Raw genomic sequence first — 16,867 nt, 5'->3', positions numbered from 1 at the left:
CAATGGGAATTAGAGCACTAAACTAGGCCTGGAGGCCAGGCTGGATGGAGCTTTGAGCAACCTGGTCTAGAGGGAGGTGTCCCTGCCTATAGCAGGGAGTTGGAACCAGATGATTTTAAAGGTCCCTTCCAACCAAAACCATTCTATGATTCCATGATTTATTCACATTTCAATACTAATGGCTCATGTTTATAATCCAACTCTTTGTATCTAATCTCTCCCGATATAACTTTATAACTTCTTCAGATAACAAAACTTCAGAGGCTGCATACAAAAACCTAAAACATCATGGGATTTTCATACATCCTTATCGTTTGGAAAGTTTTCATAGCTACAGTGTGACATTAAAATATCTGATTAAGGAAGAAAAAGGTGGTATGTCATATGGGTGGGAATAATTTGAGAACTCTGTTAGGATCTGCATATTCAATTGCAGCCTAGGTCTGTTAGTTGGTAGAACATGTAATGCATTGATTACTAACACAGGTATTTCCAGTGGACTCAAAGACCCTGTGCAGATATAATCTATCTCTTCATGATATACAACAATTTCTTGAATTGTCTTTGGAAAGTGAATTTTCCAAAATCTATGTGTTGTTCTAGACATTGCACTTTTCTTCTCAAGATGTCTTTTTATAAGTTATGCCTGACTGTTTCCACATACATACAGTTTCACTTGCTCAGTCAATTAAGGTTTACACAAGGATGTGCCTTGTGAGTCGTATTTCCACATTAACAAAGAAGGCAAAAGTGGATCTGAGGACCAAGTAACCCAGACCTTTCATAGCAGCTATCTTCTGCAGAGTTTTACTGTCCATAAAATGTACTCTTTCATTTTTATCCTTAGTAATTCTCATTGCATTTCAGGCAAAATAATACCCTCAAATGTATTCTACATTGCTGTGCAACAGATTATGGTGGTAGACCACAGCACACTCTCCAATTTTTCCTTCAGAATAGGCCTTCCTTTTAGACAGGACGTGTTTTAGAACAGAGAGTAATACTACGCAAAACCTTGTGAACAGGAACACTCAGCTGTTGGCTTTACAAAGTGATGTCCCAGGCCACATTCAGCTCTTGAGCAGTAGCTTTATCTCTTTCAAAGGCAGAATCTGCAAAATTCAGCTGCCATGAAGCTCCCAACTTGAACACCTTGCAGTGTGAAGTACACTGATCTCCACTGTTTTGATGGTGGGGAAAGAGCTCTATGGCATCATTGTCGTATGTGGCTTTATCATGTTATCTACTATCTTTATTCTTGCACATAGGTTTTTTCCTCATTTCCATCCAGCCACCAGGCAACTTTGCACAAAAATCTTACCTTAAGACCAGTATTGCTGCCAATTGAAACCAACTAGTTTCACAACTAAGATTTCTACTTGTTTATCTGCTTTTGATTAAAGTGCTTTGTGTTCATATGGTGTATATACCTTCCTGTGAGAATAGACGTTTATGTCATTGTAACCACATGACATTGTAGACTGAACCTTCTGACTTGTCTCATAATTAAAGTGGTATGTTCACAAAAATAAAAGGTATTCAAGTAGTTTCTATCTGCTTGTGAGCAGAAGAATTTGGAGCCACTTTCCTCAGACTTCTCCAGGTCCCTGTCCAGAACAGCCGTGGTAGACAATCATAGAATCATAGGATGGCCTGGGATGAAAAGGACTTCAAAGATCATCAAACCATTCCCCCTTGTCCTATCACTGTCTACCCTCATAAATAGTTGTACCCCCTCCTGTTTATACACTCCCTTCAAGTACTGGAAGGCCACGATGAAGTCTCCTCGAAGCTTTCTCTTCTCCAAGCTGAACAATCCCAGTTCCCTCAACCTTTCTTCGTAGGAGAGGTGCGCATGATGGCTATGGTTTAGTTTCTTGGCTTTTTGCTCTGTGCATAGTATAGAACATTCCAATGCATAGATTTATTTCTGCAGTCCCACATTTCTACGGTGTAGAACTCTTGTACTATGGGATTGATTTAGGAAAATACAAGAAACTTCTTAGATCTTGAGTTACAACATAGGTTAATAACTTAATGAAACAGTTTTATTTAGCAAGCTGCTAGATTGGAACTGCATTTGTATTTGTTTGTAAAATGCCTAGAAATCTGAGATACTTTGACATGAAGAAAAATGAATAAATAAGGTTGGGAACCCTTCAGGCATGGGAGAAGGCTTTCTACACTACTGTATCAGGTGATACAATTTAACTAGTTTGGGAACTAATCTCCCAAAACACTGAGGAACTTGAGCAGCTCTTCTGTAGGGCATGGCCATTTGGGGCAGATTTTTAAGGAGGATCATGTAAACCTTGAAGATTTTTTGCCACCTGCATTGGAATGCAGTGCACCTGCACTTCTAGATACTCAAGTACCTTTTAAAATTAAGTCTGGAGTACTGCTAGACAACCATCACTTGCATTGCTGGCTCCTTATGTATTTTGGTGTTGCTTCTGAAAGGTGTAACAGTCTTTCTGCCTGAAGTATTTATTACTGAGCACTTCCAGACTTAGTGCAGAATGACATTTGTAAGTAGCAAAGTTAATTATTTTCCTATTGTTTCCTAGTCTGCAAATGTTTGCACATATCTGTTGAGCTTCATCTGTTTTACCCTGCTTAAAGTCATCAGAGCTATGCCAAACATCTTTGATATAGAGCAGAAGTCTCTTATTTTGCCATCCCTTCTACTTGATTGATCTAAGCACTTATTAGTGTTCTGTTTTTGTGGTGGTGGAATGGCCACTGCCTTGCATCGCAGGTCCTGTGACCAAGGGGTCTGCAAGGCTGCATTGCCAGTTCATAGATCACAGGGACAAATATGGGAAGCTGTCAGGGAAGAGCAACTAATTGAATCTTGTATACCATATGAAAGGGTAGATAGATCTGTATTTACTCATCAGAAGATGTTACTGCTCTGTTCTCTTAGAAATTCAATACTATGTTGAATTTTAAGATTGACAATATTTAGGTGGAAAGTGCCACAGATATTTATATTGGCAACACAGGCTACATCCATACCAATATAACAACTCTTTAGTGACAGAACATTACATCTTTTGCTTCAAAGACTGAGGTTTAAATCCATTTACATGGCCAGTAGTCAACAAAATTCATCACTGCCTTTACTTCTCTCCATGATGAAACCATGAATGTATGAAACCAGCTGGAGGTGCCAGCTCTGTTATTACCACATGTATTTCCACGTCACTAAGAAATGTGTTTGAAAATGGGAACTTCATTAAAATAAATAAATAAATAAGCAGGCTGAACATGCAGTGGAATCAAGATTAGGCAAGGAAAATGGAAGTGTGAGCCTCAGGATTTGAATCTCACAGTCTGAGTGCAGGTATTTGAAAAGGCATGGACAACATAAAGAAAATAAATGGAATGAATTTTTATGGTGTGACTTCATACACCTCAAGGAAATTAAAATAATAACAACAGATAGAAGTGTTAGTCAGGCTAGAAAGCATCCATTTGAGATTAGAGGAGAAATAGAAGGAAGCCACGTGCTGTTAACCAGAGTTAAGCAAAGTACTGAATTGCTATTTAAGGATAGCACATGGTCTGCTATCAGAGCATACTCCTAAACTAAATGGTGAAGTTCTGGTTACACTCTAGGAGGTTGAATTACTATTTATTTGTTAGATTCCCTGTTTCACTTTAAGTCTGGGTATGTGAAGTGATTTAGTGTTCTGACTCCCAGGTAGGATGGAACTTATTCCAGAGCTTTAAGGCCTGTTCCCATTTCTACTTTTTGTTCTTTGTGGTCTTGTTTTTCAGTGGGAGGAATTTATACCGTGATCCAGACAAAAGCCAAAATTACAGCAGATGAATGGGGTGAAAACTATTTTCTGATTGGTCCTTATTTTGAGCACAATGTGAAGACACAGGTGGAAGTATGTGAGCCTCCAAACCCCGCAATTAAGAAGGCAATGGATACCATGAAAAGCCAAGGGTGTCAGGTAAATCAGATGTGCTTCTGCTTCTCAGGACAACTAAGCTGACTCTGAGGAGATTACAGTTTTGGTTAATGCTCCCGCTGTTCCACTTGACACAGCAGTCCTGGTCAATGTCACAATGGGAAAAGCTCAGATTCTACGGTTAGAACAGCAAAGTCAATTCATTAAAGGTTATTTTTGAGGAAGAAACAGTTTATCCCATTAAAGGTTTTAATGCTCATTTATCTGCAAGACTGCTTAATTGGATTAATGACTTATTTCTCCAGTCTCTAAATACAGTGAGATTTTAGTGGATATAATACGACCTTTCTTTCACTGAACCCTTATGTTACCTTCAGCATACTTGTACTGTTGAAGAAACTTGAAGAAAAGCTAAATAAGCTGGGCTGACACCAGCTGTGGCACTGGCAATATGTTATCTCCTTGTGCTATGGCAGTTCTTAGGTTCTCATGCCCTGCTAAGTATGATGTACGTTGCTGGAAATACATGAGCCACAGCTTGGGATGGTGTCTGTTGGTGACACTGTTGTTGTCTGATGCTTGGCACTGTAAGAAATGATGTTCAAACTGAAAAGTCTAATCTAACAGGAATCTAAATTCATATCTGTTCCTTACAGAGAGTTGTCTCTGCAAGATGTGTAACACTCCTTTGTTTGGAAAATAGAAAAAGGTTTGTGGGGCAGATTATTTGCAAAGCTATATGTGTATACAGATATACTTTATGCTGTTCGAGAGTACATTCAATGTAAATAGCCAACTCTGGCAGTCTGACATGTGCATCATTCTGCTGGAGTATTCATATATAGCAGGAGATCTATCCCAGGTACGTCAAGTATAGCTTTGATCTCTAATAATGACGCTTTAGATTCCAGGAGCTGCACTTATCCTATTATCAGCGTGTCTGGATTTTGCTTATGTATCACAATGGAACCCTTTAAACCAGGGGACCTAGGAAAGCTTCCGAACTTCTCAGGTCAGGTGTGTTCCTTGCCACAGTTTGACACTATATTTAAAATCAGGGTTCATGGAGAATCCCTGCTCATTAACCTCGTTTTCCTAAATAAGAAACCAGAATAGCTTGAAATGTGTGCATGAGGGACTGAGCTTTCTTCACATGCCTATCTTTGATACAGCATTTATTTTTTGTGCAAATAGGTTTGAGAACTTTTGTCTCATTGTTTTCAGGACCTGCCCTCTGTCTGGACAGCTCTAACATTAGGACAGGGTTCAGCCCTGGAGAGCCCAGGAGTTGGTGAATTAAGTGCTATTGAACAGCAACATAAAAGATTCCTATGAGCAGGGTACAGAGTACAAGCTGCATTAATCCACATATAGTATTTCATTATCCACAGTTAATCTGCCACTGCTGCTATAGTCATTTTGGTTTGAAAGACCCAAATAAATGAGATCATTGGAAATAAGATGAAATAATTTGACTGTGTAGACTGCTGCAATGTGTAATGTGATCCAAATTGCACTGTGTTGCCTTAGGACAGTTCAGCCCATTCTCCTTGTGCAGGTAGGTTATATCACTGGAGTTGTTATTCTGTTACAGATGTTTAAATGTACTGAAGCGGATAAAGATGGAGAGTTGTATATTTGGGGGCTGATATTTTTAGATACTATAACACCTTCTGATGGTTACTTCCTCTCTGCCAATAGGCACCAACTGCGCTGTGTGGGCAGAATGAGGAAATGTCATGTAGTTTCCACTTACCCCAACCTTTGATCAAGTATTACTCCATGTATTTTGCAAGGAAAACTACAAATCCTGGGTGTGTAGGACTATGATCCTTGGCATTCCTTATGTAAAATATGTATGACTTGGTGGATGAAAATACTTGAGGAAATTGTTTTTTACGTTCACTTTAACATTTCCATCTTATATCTTTGCCTGTTTTCTGTAGGTCTTTTTTGGAAGATGGCTGATAGAGGGCAGCCCATATGTCTTACTGTTTGATATAGGATCAGCAGCCTGGAATCTGGACAGATGGAAAGGCGAATTTTGGGATGCTACCAACATAGGAATCCCTTTTCATGACCGAGAAGCCAATGATGCTGTAATTTTTGGATCATTAACAGCCTGGTTTTTAAAAGAGGTACAGGTTTTAAAATCTGGAGCTTTTAAAACCTCAGCCTTGTCAGCAGAGAGGAAAATCTTTGGGATGTGGTTACTGACTTAGATGAAATTTGTATTTGTAACTGAAGTCTTAGCACTTTAATTATGTTTTTCTATGGGAAGTCTTATGTGAAGTGTGCCATGTCTTCACTGTCACTTCTTCCAGCATTTTTTTCTAACTCTTTTATTTGACACTGGATGTTCTTACAGATAAGATCCCAACCTCCCTTTTCCTCTTCTACCGTACTCAAGTTGTCACTCTCACAAACTGTCATGAAGCCAGTAAGACAGTTATCTCTCAGCTGCTAGATTGTACCTTGCAGAGATATTACAGACAAAACGAATGACAACACCATGACTTCCATTACTCTACCACAGCCCCCCCCAAATAAATGAAACATCATCAATCTATAGAATCATCTCCATTAGAAATGCTCATGACTGTTTTATACAAATTAGAGTTACAACAGCAGATGAGCAAACTGAAAGAATGAGGAGTGACTGTCTTTGCCAGAGCTTCCCTGCACTCTAGGAAGGATGCTGTTCTGAGGTGCAAGTGAAGGACACGTGCTTTGTGACCTAAGAATTAGGGCTGATAGGAAACAAGACACATGACCACTTAAAACAGTGTACTATTTAGTCATATGAAGGAACATACGGAGAGGAAGGTATGAGGCTGGGATGATGAGCAGGATGATACATGTTTAATGTACGTTCTTTCTGATTATTTTCAGCTTTCCTGTCAGTTTGATGACAAGCCCAATGTAATTGCTCATTTCCACGAATGGCAGGCAGGAGTGGGTTTAATACTGTCTCGATCTCAGAAACTTCCAGTTGCCACAATTTTTACTACCCATGCCACCCTGCTTGGGAGATACCTGTGTGCAGCCAATATAGACTTTTACAACAATCTTGACCAGGTAAGAGACAGTTTTCTTATCCTTTCTTTTTTTTTTTTTTTTTTTTTTTTTCCTTTTTCTTTTTTTCCCCCCACCTAATCAGCTCCTGGTTTCTTTTCTGTTTATTGTGCTACACTATATATTACATTTTCCATGCTGTATGATCACTTACAATTCCCCTACAGCAGAGTGATAAGTCATCAGTTCTAACACATAAGAAATAGTAAGATCCTGAGGTGTGTAGAGCCTTGTGATTTCTTGTCTAATTCAGTGGAGTCTAGAATACTTCCTTCAGTTAACTTTAGGTTACCAGATTTTCACTGCAGAGTACAGAAAGTCATTCAGCTTTTAGTCAAGTTAGTGCCTTGGTCCAATCCACAACTATATGGAATAATACTGCAGTTGTGCAGGTCTGCCAACAGTGATTCATAATCTTCTTTTCAATGATTTGAAACATTTTCAAAGGCATGGGAGAGTTATAGGGCCAGACATCACTGCAAGTGGCTTTGAGAATCTTCCTCTTCATGTTCTGGAGCAGTGATCAACTCAGGCAGTGTATGCTGCATTTTCATAGTTAGTAGTCTGAGTAACTAGTAAATATAAAGTCCATACAGCAATAGTCAGGCAACACTCTTTCTTTAATTAAAGTTTGTAGAAAAAAATAGCTACTATCTCTTTGCTTGCAGGAGATACCCTGTAATGCCATTAAATGTTTTTATTTGATTTTTGGGTTCCCTTTTCTCAGACTACTTAATTCTTGCAGATCATAGATCCCTCTGCTTTCAAGCTTTTAAGGTTAGACTTTGTTTATAACTGACAAGGTAGGAAGTATTTTCTGAGTCTGGAAGACCCACATCCACTTCTGGGAATTCTTGTAAACTCTCTAGTGGTTTTGGTTTTAGTTGTTCTATTTTCAGTCAAAGCATAACATAAACCACCATTTCAAGGACCCAGACATCTTTAGTACTGCCTTCTGAGGAGCTGCATTATATGATCTGAGATTTCTAGTGTGTTTACAGACAAATCAAGTACAAGAGATTCTTTTCATTCCAGCGTGTATTGAGGGCAGCAGTAGTTAGAAGGTTGAAACAACTGCTTTATTCACTCTTCAAGCATTTCCTTGGCTAAAAGCACTGAATAAAATGAATCAGTTTGTAACATAATTGATATTTATTCCAGTATGTGTCAAACCTAAGAGTCTCCCAAGGACCAGACTGAAGCAGTAGTCCTGTCCTTATTCAGAAGTACAAAACAGCCAGTGCGAGCTGAATATTCTCATCTTACACTTCTGTAAGGTCTGTCTCCTTCTCTTACCTAGGAAAACTACTCATCTGATTTAGGTATCATTATATCCTGGATATCATCAGGCATTAATGAGGCAGCATGCTGTCAGACCCAACTTTAGGAGTTTAGACATCCTACTCCCTTATATTCTCCTTATATGTATGTATGCAAAATTTAATTATAGTCTCACTATTGTATTTTTCTCTGGACAGAGTTACTAAGACCATCTCATTTCAGATTTATCACTTGAGAAAGCAGGGATTTTTCAGCAGAAAATTATTATTAGACATAATTTGTTAGTGAGGAAGCTACCATTTAAAAAACGAAAATGTATTTAAAATGAGAAATTGGAGTTTAAAAAAGAAGTGGGGGAAGCTAATAGTTTTATAAATGGATTCTAAAAATGCTGTCAGAGAATCCCCTTCCTTTTGTAAGGAAAATCCTAAATATATATATATATATATATATGTAATGCTTCATATTGGTGAGCTACAAGAAGTCTTGTGAAATAATAGACTCCTTTTCTGAAAAGCAACTTTTTTTTTCTCAGTGATGACTTTGGGCCTCATTGTCATGTGTGTACTCAAAAGAAAGTCGTGGACTTGCATCTAAACAGACATAGAGATTTTAGTATATTCTTATACTAGTCACAGTATTGATATTATTTTTAATGTTCACATATTACGTGGCCAGCCTTTATCTGATTAGCTACAGCGCATCTTGCTGAGAATCTTCCCAAACCTAATTTGTAACAATTAACTATGTGATAAATATAAATACAACCAGTTTTATTCTAAAAAAATATTGAATAATATTGAATAAAACATATGCATCTATTTAAAACATTATAAACTGCTGTAGAAAATATTTTGATGAGGAAAGTTGTGGACATCTTGACCATACACCTTCATGCCCTCTGTGTAAAGATTGACATTTACATTCACTGTTAATACAGGAAATGATGCCAAACTCTTACACTGCTGTTTTTGATCCTTACAAGGTGCTAAAGCTCTCTCTGACAAAGTTAAGATTTAGTGAGAGATTAGATATTTAAACAAGGGCTCCTTTCCCTGTAAGAAAGTCAGCTGGGCCTAAAAGCTTGTTGAGAAATGTAAGAGGTTGATCTAGAGTTTGGTAATTAAATGATACAGATGAGCGTGTCTTCAGAGGCTATTGTTGCTGTCTGCCAGTAGTAAACAATTAAGGTCAAACAAGTGATCTGTGCAGTGATAGAGATTCTCCAGGGCTTTGTAATATTAAACCTTTGGATGAGACAAATTTTTTTAGTGCCTCCTCACAATTGTTATAGCTGCTTTACCTGGTAGTGCCATTGCATGATTTTCTTTAAAGCATAATACTTACTTTCTTTTGATCAGCTTTTCATGGCTAGAATATCTTTTCCACCAGCTTTCGGTACATCAGCCAAGATGGGTGGGAAAGAAGCCACTGTGGTTTGTTCTGTGCCAGATATAACAGAACGTAACTGCTGCAGTACCAAAGGAAAAGGTATGGCCTAGTTGTACTTGGAGATGATCCGACATAAATATCTCTTGCAAAGAAAAACAGGAAAACCCATGTTTCCTTTTCCAGTCCTCAACACAGTTCAAGAAAAGCCATGTTTGAATGCATAGTAGAGAGGTCTGCTCTGGTCACTGAAGTCGAGTGCTCTTTTTCAGCATTAAATAGGAAATTAACAGTGGGATCCACATGCACAACCTTAACATGGTATTTGGATACTTGAGAAAAGACATCTACCCAGTATCTTCAGAGTCCTTTCTATCTCTTCTTTCACAGTGCCTTAGCTATGTTCATTCTCACCATAGTATCTCCCATTAGCGCTGAAATTAATGTACTCCATTTGTCCTCCATTGCCCTTCAGCCCTTCTCTCTTTGCACACATGCATACAAACACAGATACATACACATATATGCACTCAGTGCAGCACTCTTTTACCCCAGTGTTATGCTCTTATAGACAAACAGTATCAGAAGATACAAGCTGAGCTGAAAGATCTCTTTTAAAGATGTGAAAGAATTACTGAGATTTTTTCCAGAGTCCATAGTGAAAAATAACACTTTGATCCACCTTCCTAAGAAATCTCAATATGTACTACTGGCACAAGTATAGAAAGTAGGAATGTATTCTTTAAAATAAGATAATGAGAATATTTCGGCCCAAGTCCCAGCCTGTTTGGAGTATCAGTGATCATGCAAAGAGCTGTGCAGTGTGGCCTGGCTGATATTTTCCTCAAGCACTCCTATGAACACAAAAGTCACCAGCTTCTGCCTGATGGAAAAGTAGAAGAGAAGGCTGTGTGGTCTTCTGATAGCCCTTAGAAACACTAGATCAAATTTGGCCCCCAGCTTTACTTTATTTTGGTGGAAAAAACAATTAGTGAAAGGTTGCCACACTGTGATGGTTCTTTAGACTCCTGAAATCCCTTTGGTGCCTGAGCCATAGGTCACCAGGACTCTATGGCTGCATTCCTATGTTGTCAGTCTGTGAGCTATAGCAAACTGTTCGCAGGATTTGGGAACATGAGAGAATTTAAAAGCAGTTTGAATATTGGTAGTGCCAATGTTATGAATTGATAAGGAGAGCAACTGAATCTGAATGGAAGTAAGGAGAAGGAATACTGTTTATAGCCTCATGGTCATCATATATCGAGTCAAAATAGCTGGAGCAAACAGGGAGCTCAAAACCTGTTCAACCTCTTCCCAAGCCATCTGCTATTTACCTTGGTCAGAGACTGGATCCTAGTTGTAATACAGCAACACTGAATGAGAGTGTGCAGTTCTTACATTCTTACAGATGTTACTCAGTTCAGCTGGACTGGGAGAAATTCAGCTGGTCCTGCTCCAGTGAGAAGTCAAGCATTAAACCCTTAACAGCGTGCACAGGACCAGAGTGAATACCAGAAATAAAACTGCTGTGTTCAGCAACATGAAACAAACAGACAGTATGAGCTAAGGACCCCTAAGGCAATAACCCTGGGGAAACACTTTAGCTTTAGTTCCATGATTCACATTTAAATCACTCTGATTCCGGAATGAAGAAGGGAGGGAAAGTAGAACAAAACAGAAGCTGACTTGCACAGTAACTAGCAGTGTCTGATATTTATATTTTCATTTAAGCATCTGAGGAACGCTGGGTAAACAGATGGGTGTCATGGACTGCTAAACCTACCTACAGTTTAGTGGCTTAAACTCTTCTAAAGTCAACACTTTCTAATTTCAACTACAAGCAGAATATGTTATGAGCTTCATTCTCAATAGATATATTATTGTAAGTTCGGCTGTGCTTAAAAAGTTTTTCAGGTCTAAATAATCCAATGAAAAATGCTTTCTTTTTTTCTTTTCTTTTTTCTTTTTTTTCTCTTTGTCCCCAAGTCCAGTGTAGCTTTTACACTATTGCAAGAAAGGTTTTGTATATTGCTACAATCGAAGCTCTGTGAAAAAGGTCTGAGCCTGTGAAGCCTTTTTTCTCCTGAGGAGCAACTGGTTTATTGGCTGAAGATCAAGCATTTAAATCTTTTGTTGCTTTCCACATTAAGGGATCTGCTTTTCATTTCTCCTCTCCTTTCTCCTTTCCTTTCTTCTTTTCCTCCTCTTGGGTTTTAAATAGACCAATACCTTTCATAAATTGACTGAGAGACACTAATGATCCAAGTTAGTTCCTAGATGAATTAGGAACAATCCTTTGGGAAAATGATTTAACCTGGAATTTCACCTGGAAGGTGATCAAAAATGATTTGCTGGACCATTGGCTGCAATAGCTGAGAAGTCTGTGGGCTTTGACCTTTGATAATTCTTACTGAAAAAATAATATTGTATTATAATAGAGAAGGCACTCAGGCCACAGACATGATCAAAGGACTGGAGCACCCCTCCTATGAAGAAAGGCTGAGAGCTGAGATTCTTTAGCTTGGAGAAGAGAAGGCTCCAATGAGACCTCATTTCAGCCTTTCAGTACTTATAAGCTTGTAAGCGAGAAGAGGACTGACTTTCTACACAGTCTGATAGAAGAAGGACAAGAGAGAATAGCTTTAAACTAAAAGAAAGGAAATTTAAGTTAGGTGTTAGGAAGAAATTATTTACTAAGAGGATGGTGAGGCACCAGCACAGGCTGCCCAGGGAAGTTTTGGATGCCCCATCTCTGGAGGTGTTCAAGGCAAAGTTGTATGGGGCCTGAGGGCAGCCTAATTGGTGAGTGACAACCCCACCCACAGTAAGGGGTTGAAATTAAATGAACTTAAAGGTCCCTTCTTACCTGTCTTTCTATTGTTCTGTGATTCTGTGATAGAATTTAGACAGAAGATTAGTCTCATTCTTCATAGCATTTTCTCTTATATAAGGGTATCCTGCCAGTAAGTAGCACTTCTACTCAGACCTAGAAAGTTTTACATTCAGTTCATTCAGGTATGACTGAAAATAATTCAGAAAGGAGTGGAGAATTCTGCCTCACCAAGACTAAAAGGAAAAGTATTGAAAATCCCAATGGAAATGAATCTTTGAGAGCTTTTATGCTGACAATGTAAGAGCACAAGCTTATGTTCCTCTTAGTACTGTATTGTCATACCTGTCACTGAGCTTCCTATTAAACAAAGCTGATCCGCTTTGGTAGTAGAGCAGCTAATGGAAATCTGACTTAAGCCAGGAAGTATACATTTCTGTCTTATTTGGCTGTACCGCAATGCAAGTTTTATTTGCACGAAACAACAATCCATGGGAGTTAAATCAGATATAAAGTAGCTTTTAAAATAGGTAATTTTTATACATTTCAGACAATGGCAGCCAGTGTGATGCTGTTAGAGATGAAGATCTTTTCATTCCTCCTGCCAGTAAACAAGGAATTTGAACTGCACGCCTCCTCTCCAATTGCACTGCAGAATCACCTTGAGAACTTGAGTGTGTCTCTAAGTTTAGATAACAGAAGAAATCTTCACGTTCTCTACCTAAAATCCTCAGCTACCAGTCTGTGTATCATACCTTTTGCTTGAGGTACAAACTACTTACACAACATTATCCAGACCTGATGTAAAGCTCAGGGAGGAGAATCCACATTATTTATGCGACCTTTCACAAAGTTAGTCATAATCAAAACTATGTGTTTTATTTCAAGTTTGAATTTGCTTTCATTTAGCATCTGTTGGCTTTTCTCATACCTATTTTTTGTGTGTGTTTGTGACTATGTGCAGAAGTAATCTTCACGTAGAATCAGGAGTGTGAATGCAGACTATGACTTGTCTGTCTGAGAACCGTTAATACAGGTAGTGCAGGTTTCCCTCCTTTTCCATTGTCTTCTTGCACATTTCTAAATCCTTTACAAATTGTCCTTCTCAGTTTGAACAGTGAATGTCCAATTTGGATTTATTACTTCAGTAACTTCTCATTCTTTCCAGGAGAAGCATAATGCCAATATCTCATAGCCACTTGCAATTCTCTTGCTATTACCTTCGAAGATCCTCTTAGCTCCTTGAACCACAATGTCATGCTGGGAGTTTCAGTGTTTAATTACTCTTGTTCCTAACATTTCAGAGGTGCATTACAACAAACACAAATTTCAAAGACCCATGGAGTGTGTCATATTGTTTTGGTTTAAACTCAGTGACCTTATATGAGAAACATTTTCCCCTCTAATCCTCGCCATCATGCAAATGGTAATAATCTGCTAGGTTTCCACAGATCAGAGTGGGAGTATAATTCTCACTGAGAGAAATGGAGTATTTACAGTGAAGAGCTTAGTTCTTAAATGCCACTGAGGGAAGAAACAGTGAGCCTGGCTTAGATCTGTTTTCCTTTTCCCGTAGCTTTCATTTGCTGATAATGGCAAACAAACAAGTGTAAGCATGATTCACTTCACAAATATTTTGTTTTTGCCTCACTGAACACAAACATTTAGGAACATAGTTCATAGATGCTTAAGCTGTGTCTGACAGCAGTGCATCCAGACAACAGAGCAAGTTGCTGAGTAGAAACACTGGTTTGAAGGTGAAGAACTGTGCTGACAGTCTGCTTCATTTAACATAGTAGGTCAGATCAGAGCCATGCCCCATATTACCCTTAGTTCTGTAGTTAATACTATCACAGCAAGCTCAGCTGTCTTTTCCCAGTACTCCACTGTGTGAACTAAATTTGTCTCATCAGTTAAGTTCCATTCAACCTGTCCTTCAACTTGTCTAGGGCTTATTTTCTGAAGTCACTCGTCTAGCCTGCTCAGAGGTACACAATGAGATTTCTCACTTGACACAATGAATGAAGTTAAAGATCAGGATCTTGTGATAGCGATCAGTGAAGGAAACGGCTGTAGAGTAACAGTGGGTAAAGTGTGAGAACCCTGTGAACCCAGTTTATATGTGCTAATGGACTAGCAAACTATTGCTAATGGGATTGCATACCTTTGAAAAAGCATACCAAAAATCATGCAAGCCATGACAATCAGGCAGTTGTAACTATAGATAGTGCTATCTGCTCAGCCTATAATAATGATTAAATCTGTTACAGTCAATGAAATTACAGAGTCAAACGCAATCAAAATCAGACTGTGCACCTAAACTTAGGCAGTGTTAATGACATAGCACATTTAGAGATGCTGTCACACTTCGTGTAACTAACATAGTCTATTTGGTGCCAATGCCGTTGACCTTGGGAGTGTAACCTTGATGTTCCCAGAAGTGAAACATCATGTAGGACTAAGAGGATTGACATTTAACTGTAATCATTAACACTTCATTAGCGTTATTCCTTTTTAGACTTCAGTGTATTGACTTTGCAGTGCCCATCAGTAATGAAAATTTGATTCTGTGAACCTTTAGCTACTTAAATAATAGGTATTTTAGATTTTCCTCACTTCACACTTTGTGATTACATTTACACTGCACAGATTTTAGCAGAAACCAGAGGTTTCACAAACCTCTTTGTGAAACAGCAAATCCGTATAAGAGGAATAGGAAATATCCTTTTAAAATGTCTTTATTCCCAGTTCTGGAAAACTTTTCAAAATCTAAATATCTTACATGAGGTTATTCACATGCATACATGAAATGGAATCACATCTACTTGGGAAGCCGCCAGATACTCATCAATGAACAGGAACATTATTACACTAATAGAGACATATTGTAAGGAATCTCCTTCATAACCATAGTGGAGAGTTCAAGTATGGAGCTGTAGTTAATAGATACTGGGAGAAGATCCTTTTCATGTTTAAACTTATAGTGATCCAGAACCAACTTCTGTTTTGTTTTGTTTTGACTTAATTCAGTAAAAAGACACCTGCAAGATTTAAGGGTAACTCAGAAATAATTCAAGGTGATTTTATCTGGAGTTTAACTTAATCTGCCATTGGAAATTAACAGCCTTCAAACTGAAATAAAAGAAACAGCAAATAATTTTGGTCAACTTGAAGGAAGAACAGTTCTCAGTATCAGAAAATAAATACCTCAGTTTCTATTTTCCTTGTTCCCTCAGGCTTTGTGACTGAATGTTTACATCCCACTCCTCTAAAGCAACAACTCAGTTTCCATCCTGACTAGCCATGATTCTCACTATTCTACCCAGCCCCCAGATCTCCTGTGATCCTCATTGCATTCCTCTTCTCTCCCTCTTTACCTTCAGTTATCAGTGAGTTCCCCGTTCTTTCAAATTTTCCAACAGGTCCAATCAAGAGTCTGCATGACATGTGGCCAGTCTGTGGGCCAGACAGCACAGATCCTTACCTATCTAGGAATCACTAATCTGGGTCTCCTTCCCATTGCTTAGCTGTCATCTTTTTTCCAAATAGGCGGAAACTGAGACCTGACTTTCTCCATCAATCTGTTGACTCTCCAAAGAGTGGTTTGATAAACAGGCAGAGACGGTTATCATAAATGATTCCCTTGAGAAATCAAGCTTAACTCAAGAGACTTTCTTTATGGTAATTAATCTGGTGGGCACATTATATAGATATCTTTTTTATATGTATATATTTTGTTATTTAACAGTTTGACATTGACAAGGAAGCAGGGGAGAGACAGATTTACCATCGATATTGTATGGAACGGGCAGCCGTACACTGTGCCCATGTGTTCACCACAGTCTCACAGATAACAGCAATTGAAGCAGAACACATGCTTAAAAGAAATCCTGGTAAGACTTGATTTTTTTCCTTTTCATATTTCCTCTCAGTATCTACATTTTCTTAGATTGAACAAAAATAACAGGAATAAAAACATAAGAGCAAGGCACACTGTGCATGTATGTGTGGCTACACTGCGGAGAATAACTGTTTTTCAAGAGAAACGTGCAGACATTATCACTTGAAACACATTCTCACAGCATATGTAATCTGGAAAAAATAAAGTTCACCATCACGCAATAACTATATTTCATACCATTTTAAAGGAGTGTTAGTTTACCTCTGTGGATGTCAGGATTTCTTTACAGGGTTTTAATCTACAGTAATAGACATATATTCCATCATCTTCTGTCAGTGCTAATATATTCTGGCCAACTGAAGAAAACAAGGTAGAATCTTTGTAGTACATTTCACCAGCTTTTAAACTTGCTAGTAGAGCTTTTGTAGAAACGTAGCAGAAGGTTTCATATGTGATATGATGTTAGAT

At 38.3% G+C, this 16,867-nt stretch overlaps 1 protein-coding gene across 6 annotated transcripts in view; it reads left to right on the top strand.

Annotated features, from left to right (window-relative positions):
- Positions 1-16,867, top strand: part of GYS2 (glycogen synthase 2) — a 39,678-nt gene that overhangs the window by 6,261 nt on the left and 16,550 nt on the right. For all 6 annotated transcript variants that reach the window (XR_001556676.3, XR_014944194.1, XM_032446171.2 and 3 more), the window contains 4 exons: positions 3,784-3,965; positions 5,870-6,061; positions 6,816-7,001; positions 16,247-16,391. Coding sequence is in view for 4 of the 6 variants with exons in the window: in XM_032446171.2 (XP_032302062.1) it covers positions 3,784-3,965; positions 5,870-6,061; positions 6,816-7,001; positions 16,247-16,391 (705 nt within the window). In the remaining 2 variants the exon portion in view is untranslated. The remainder of the gene's footprint in view (positions 1-3,783; positions 3,966-5,869; positions 6,062-6,815; positions 7,002-16,246; positions 16,392-16,867) is intronic.

The sequence above is a fragment of the Coturnix japonica genome, chromosome 1 (genome assembly GCF_054131305.1).
Source record: "Coturnix japonica strain WE chromosome 1, WE-NBRP24, whole genome shotgun sequence".
NCBI classification, from domain to species: domain Eukaryota; kingdom Metazoa; phylum Chordata; class Aves; order Galliformes; family Phasianidae; genus Coturnix; species Coturnix japonica.
Note: the sequence above shows the minus strand (reverse complement) of the source record. Positions and strands in the feature narration are given on the sequence as shown.